General features: G+C 39.6%; 1 protein-coding gene across 1 annotated transcript in view; it reads right to left on the bottom strand.

The window, feature by feature from the left end:
* The window catches only part of LOC105511518 (proteasome-associated protein ECM29 homolog), a 57,909-nt gene that overhangs the window by 21,732 nt on the left and 30,177 nt on the right, over positions 1-6,000 (bottom strand). The window contains exons 3-5 of the mRNA XM_011941673.1: positions 5,614-5,730; positions 3,562-3,680; positions 1,659-1,808 (exon numbers count right to left, since the gene is read on the bottom strand). Of these exons, the coding sequence (XP_011797063.1) occupies positions 1,659-1,808; positions 3,562-3,680; positions 5,614-5,730 (386 nt within the window). The remainder of the gene's footprint in view (positions 1-1,658; positions 1,809-3,561; positions 3,681-5,613; positions 5,731-6,000) is intronic.

Here is a 6,000-nt window from a genome sequence, read left to right on the forward strand (position 1 = left end):
TAAGTAGACTAGAAGTAGATCACAATCCGGGCTCTATGCCAGAGACCACAGCTACATGACTACAAGGGGCTCACCATCTACTAGGGGAGATGGAAAGGTCTACAATGTGGCAAAAACAAACAGTGGCCATATAGGCAGGTATTTCGTGTTTTTATGACACAGAAAATAGTGCAATTATATCTGCCTAGGAGAAGAAATTTGTCAGAGACAAAAGGAGTTGACATTTAGGCCAGTTTAGGATTTTTTTTTCTTTTTTTTGTTTTTGAGACAGGGTATTGTTCTGTCACCAGGTTGGAGTGCAATGGCATGATCATAGCTCACTACAGCCTCAACCTCCCAGGCTCAATCAAAACTCCAGCCTCAGCCTCCCAAGTAACTGGGACTATAGGTGCATGCCATGGGGCCTGGCTAATTTTTGTATTTTTTTGTAGAAATAGGGTTTTGCCATTTTGCCTAGGCTGGTCTCAAACTTCTGGGTTCAAGGGATCTGTTCTGCCTCGGCCTCCCAAAGTGCTGAGATTACAGGTGTGAGCCACTGCACCTGGCCAGGATGCTGTTTTTCAAAGTGTCTTTCTGTTGGTTTCTTTCTTTCTTTTTTTGAAGAAGCATTCTAGGCGGACAGAAAGGCATTCTCTTAAAAATAAACAGCAAGGACACATAAGAGTGCATGAAATGCATGAGTGTATTAATGACAGGATATGAGAAACCAAGGATTTTAAGGTGTTGCCTGATGAGATCTGTGTTTTGAAAATCCGGTAAAGCACAGAGAGGGGGTATAGTGAGATTTGAAGAAGTGGAGCCGCTGGGAAAGAAATTATGACAAGAGTTGAAAAGAGGTAAAACTAGACAATAGCAGTGGGAAGCGTTCCAGACACAGCAAGGAGAAGGAAGGAGGCAGTATGCAACTGATACTGCAGCAACAAAGAAGAGAAAAGCTGCAGACAATTTATCATTGTATGGCTAGGTGGCAAAGAGAACCATCATAGCACTGATAGTAAAGTTAAAAGAGAACCTTTTTTTTTTTTTTTTTTTTGAGATGGAGTCTCGCTCTGTCGCCCAGGCTGGAGTGCAGTGGCGCGATCTCGGCTCACTACAAGCTCCGCCTCCCGGGTTCACGCCATTCTCCTGCCTCAGCCTCCCGAGTAGCTGGGACTACAGGCGCCCGCCATCTCGCCCGGCTAGTTTTTTGTATTTTTAGTAGAGACGGGGTTTCACCGTGTAGACCAGGATGGTCTCGATCTCCTGACCTCATGATCCACCCGTCTCGGCCTCCCAAAGTGCTGGGATTACAGGCTTGAGAAACTTTTTTTTTTTTTTTGAGAGAGTCTTGCTCTGTTACCCAGGCTGGTCTGAAACTCCTAGCCCCCAGTGATCCTCCCACCTTGGCCTAAGAGGAACTATTTTTATGGGGAAAGACTGATTTCACCTTAGGCAGGCAGAGTCTAAAAATCACAACAGCAACTCAGCATTTGTAAGGCCAATAAGCAGTGGAGCTGAAGTTCAGAAGAGGTTTAGAAGAAAAAAATCTCTGTAAACATAAATGGATGTTGAAATGCATTCATTTACTAGTGAGAGTTGAATCATTTAAAATAGTATTTAACTCCACGTAGTAAAAGCAGTCAAGAACAAGATTGCTTTGTTTTTATTTTTTAACTCACCCATAAGGCATCAGAAGGACATCTAGCATGAAGTCCAAAAGCAGCTGCACAGTCTTTGGTTTCTCAGCAAGATTAAACGGAGAAGCTGATTTTGATGATTCAACAGGGTATTTCATGTGAAAAAGGGTTGGTATTAAAAGATGCATTAAGCTGAAAAAACAATTATATTTATTGCAACCACTTAAAAAATGAGATTTTTATACATGCAAAACACAGACAAAACAAAAATCACATAACAAAAACTGGCAGTTTTAAGCAAGAGACAATCCTTTTCAACACCACTAATTTACAAAGTCCTGATGTAGGGACTGGCCTAGAATTCTTTTTTATTGAAAGTTCAGTATATTGAGTGATGATTAGCATTTAGCCAATCTGGCTCATCACTAAAATGATCCGAAAAAAATACATAAAATGGGCTCAATGTTAATACCTGAAGTTTCCACAAGAGATTTTATACGAAATCTTAAGTAAAGTTCAATTTACAACTTGTCTTTTCAAAAAGAATTATTTTCCAGGCCAGGTGCAGTGGCTCTTGCCTGTAATCCCAGCACTTTGGGAGGCCGAGGCGGGCAGATCACAAGGTCAGGAGATAGAGACCACGGTGAAACCCTGTCTCTACTAAAAATACAAAAAATCAGCCGGGCCCAGTGGCGGGCACCTGTAGTCCCAGCTACTCAGGAGGCTGAGGCAGCAGAAGGGCGTGAACCCAGGAGGCGGAGCTTGCAGTGAGCCAAGATCACGCCACTGCCTGGGCAACAGCGCAAGACTCCATCTCAATAAATAAATAAATAAATAAATAAAAAGAATTATTTTCAGTCAAGCACAGTGGCTCATGCCTGTAACCTCAGCACTCTGGGAGGCCAAGGTGGGCAGATCATCTGAGGTCAGGAGTTCGTGACCAGCCTGGCCAACATGGTAAAACCCCATCTCTTCTAAAAATACAAAGTTTGCTGGCCATGGTGGCAGGCAGCTGTAATCCCAGTTACTCAGGAGATTGAGGCAGGAGAATCACTTCAACTCGGGAGGCAGAGGTTGCAGTGAGCCAAGATTGCATCACTGCACTCCAGCCTGGGCGACACAGTGAGACTTCATCTCAAAAAATATATATATATAGATATTTTCCACAACTAAAGTTATTCTAAAAATTAAAAATCAATCGTATTAATATTTTGAATACAATATTAAAATTTCCACTGCATGAATTTAAGTAACAGGCCTCAGTAATTCCTTTCACTAACACCTTTTGATACTCTTAAAACATCCAAAAACAATTTCACAGTGCTTATAATGTCTATTAATTTTACTTGTAAACTTCTTCGGTATTACAGCATTTCTTTAAAAATGAATATGCTCTAAAAGGTGAACTGAAAATATGATTTCACTCCATCTTTCCTCTGTACTTCTGCACTCTTCATCATGATTCTCACTATGACAGGGCTACAACAAAGAACTTTTGCCTAAGCCTAGAAGCAAATGATGTTATCTAAAACCCTTTCCACCTCTCCAGTTCCCAAAACAATACAAACGAGTACTCTGTTCCTTAAGAAAACCACTGTGAAACTTTACATCTTCCAATATAGAAATGTTTTGACGCAAAGGATTTTTAATTCTAATTTTTGCAATCACATAAAATTAACTGCTTCAAGATAACTAGCCAAAAAAATGCACAGACTTAGATAAATGTTGTTAGTTCTGCACATTTTTCAATGTTCACATCAAGAAATTTTATGATAGTATTAACGAAACAGTAACTTTGAGGTACCATGGAAAATTCTATTATTTGTCAGCTAAAACAGCTCAAGACCTCCCATTTGCTCAAGTAAAACCAAATATGTGAACTAATTTTTGCAAGGCAGTTGTTGACTCCTGTAGGGGGGAAATTAGATAATTGAGGAAACCGTACCTATCCTGCTGTGGCTGAGGCTTCCCTTCCATGGCAGTAAGAAGCGTAGGGGCCAGTTCACATTGTTTTTCCACTGGTAGGCGAGGATAGCCCATTTTAACGTAAATTATAGTAAAATTCTAATGCAATAAGAGAAAAGCAAGTGAGTGTGAAGGAAATACTCTATGATTTCAATGAAAATATATGATTGATAACTTAGAGAGTTACGGTTACAACAAAGACATTGTAAACGTGACTCATCCTCCCTCCACATGTTTACTGCACCTTTACCAATTAGTGTATCTCGGAGGAAGAATTCCAGTCCAACTTATTCAAAATGCTTGCTTTAAAGTAGGCCAAATGTTAGGTAGCATGGACTAATCTAAAGCATTCATATATGCAGTTTATTGTGGAGAAGAAAAAAATAATCATTCAACCTATTTACACCTATACACTACACATTAGCATCAGATCTCCCAGCCTGTTGCATTAATCCTTACAAGCTAGGAGGAGATGAGGTGTTGACAAATCCTAGGCTGCCATTTCTCACTGGTCAAAGGACTGAAACAAACTTAGTATACCGCAGCACTCGGTGGTTCCTCACTCCAGTAACTCACCAATGCATGATGAACCAAAGGAAACTGAGTGCTGTGTGTCTGTGCAAGGCTGAGCATCCCAAATTTGAAAATCTGAAATTCAAAATGCTACAAAATCTGAAACTTTATGAGTGCTAACAAGACACAGAAAGGAAATGCTCCTTGTGGCATTTCAGATTTTGGATTTGGGATGCTAAATCAGGTAAGTATAATGCAATTATTCCAAAATCCAAAACACTTTTGGTCCCAAGCATTTCAGATACTCAACCGGTATCACTATAATCTGTGTGAATACTGCATTTTAAGCAAACCCATAAATAGATATCTGGATTTACAGATAAGATGAAGAATTGCTTTTCTGAAGCTTTTTTATTTTTTCCCCCCCAAGATGGAGTCTCGCTCTGTCACCCAGGCTGGAGTGCAATGGTGCAATCCTGGCTCACTGCAACCTCCACCTCTGAGGTTCAAGTGATTCCCCTGCCTCAGCCTCCCAAGTGGCTGGGACTACAAGCATGCGCCACCACGCCCGGCTAATTTTTGTATTTTTAGTAGAGACGGGGTTTCACTATGTTGGCCAGGCTGGTCTTGATCAGCCTGCCTCAACCTCCTAAAGTGCTGGGATTATAGGCATGAGCCAACGTGCCTGGCCTCTGAAGAATTATTTACTAAAGTAAATGGGCTTCATAAGATTACTTCTTTAAATAAATTATATTTGGCATTTTTATTGGCACACAGTGTTCCTATTTGCTTAAAGAAGGGAAATGTGTAATTGAGCCAAATATCCAGAACAGGCACAGACAAAATGATGTCTGGACCAATAACAGGCTCCAAAAGGTTTGTGACTCCAGATGTTAGATAAGATTCAATCGATTCTGCCTCAATGCTAGGAACTACAAGGACCAGGAAAAAAACATCACCTGCCATCACACAGCACCAACATTTTTTACATTTAATTTTTATGAAGATAACACTTTTAAAGGAATGTTTCTGACCAGGGTCAGATTTACCCCACTTTATAAAAAAGTTATCTTTCTGAATATACACATCAAAAACACAAAAGATTTTTTAAAATTCTCTTTCATGTATTTGCCATTTTACTCATTTTTTTCCTCCATTATGCTTTATTCGTGCCCAAGTCGTATAACATTTCCCTCTATTCAGACCCATCTCATACAGTCTCTTACCAAAAATCAAATCATTATTTTATATAACATACCTGACAAGTCATTTCATCGACATTCCTTTGCCCAATGTAAACAGCCACTCATTACCCTGCTACTGTAAAGTAGCATTTCCTCTGGATTGGTACTCAGTGGAAAAACAGTGTGTCATTTAAAAAAAAAAAAAAAAATCTCATGTTTCATTTAGAAGTGGTCTAAGGTGAAATTTTAAGCTTGCCAATATGTTGATGACATCTGATAAATATTAGGGAAGAAAATTTGCTATGAGTCAGAAAATATTCCAATACAACACTCACTGTGACAAAGGAAACTGCAGCAGGGTCCTGGTACTGAACCAACAGTGTCTCTACTGGAAGTTGTATTTTGGGGCGGCTTTTTATACGTTTATTCAGATGCACCAGCAGTTCCATTACCTAAAATACAGAGAGATGGGAACTGAAGTTATTGAGCATATCTTAAAAACCATTCATCTTAAAATTCATTTCTCAGATGTTATCTATGTTAGTAAATAGTAGCTACTTTGTTCTTTTAAAGGGTGTAAATTTTACATCCCAGAGAGTATACACTACATGAGTCTTGTTCAAAAATACTGTCTCCCAAAAATCTATGCACTAGTGAATTTCATTTTTTCTTTTTTCAGAGTCTTGCTCTGCCGTGCAGGCTGGAGTGCAGTGGCACAATCT

This window comes from Colobus angolensis, unplaced genomic scaffold (genome assembly GCF_000951035.1).
Source record: "Colobus angolensis palliatus isolate OR3802 unplaced genomic scaffold, Cang.pa_1.0 Scaffold103, whole genome shotgun sequence".
Taxonomy (NCBI): domain Eukaryota; kingdom Metazoa; phylum Chordata; class Mammalia; order Primates; family Cercopithecidae; genus Colobus; species Colobus angolensis.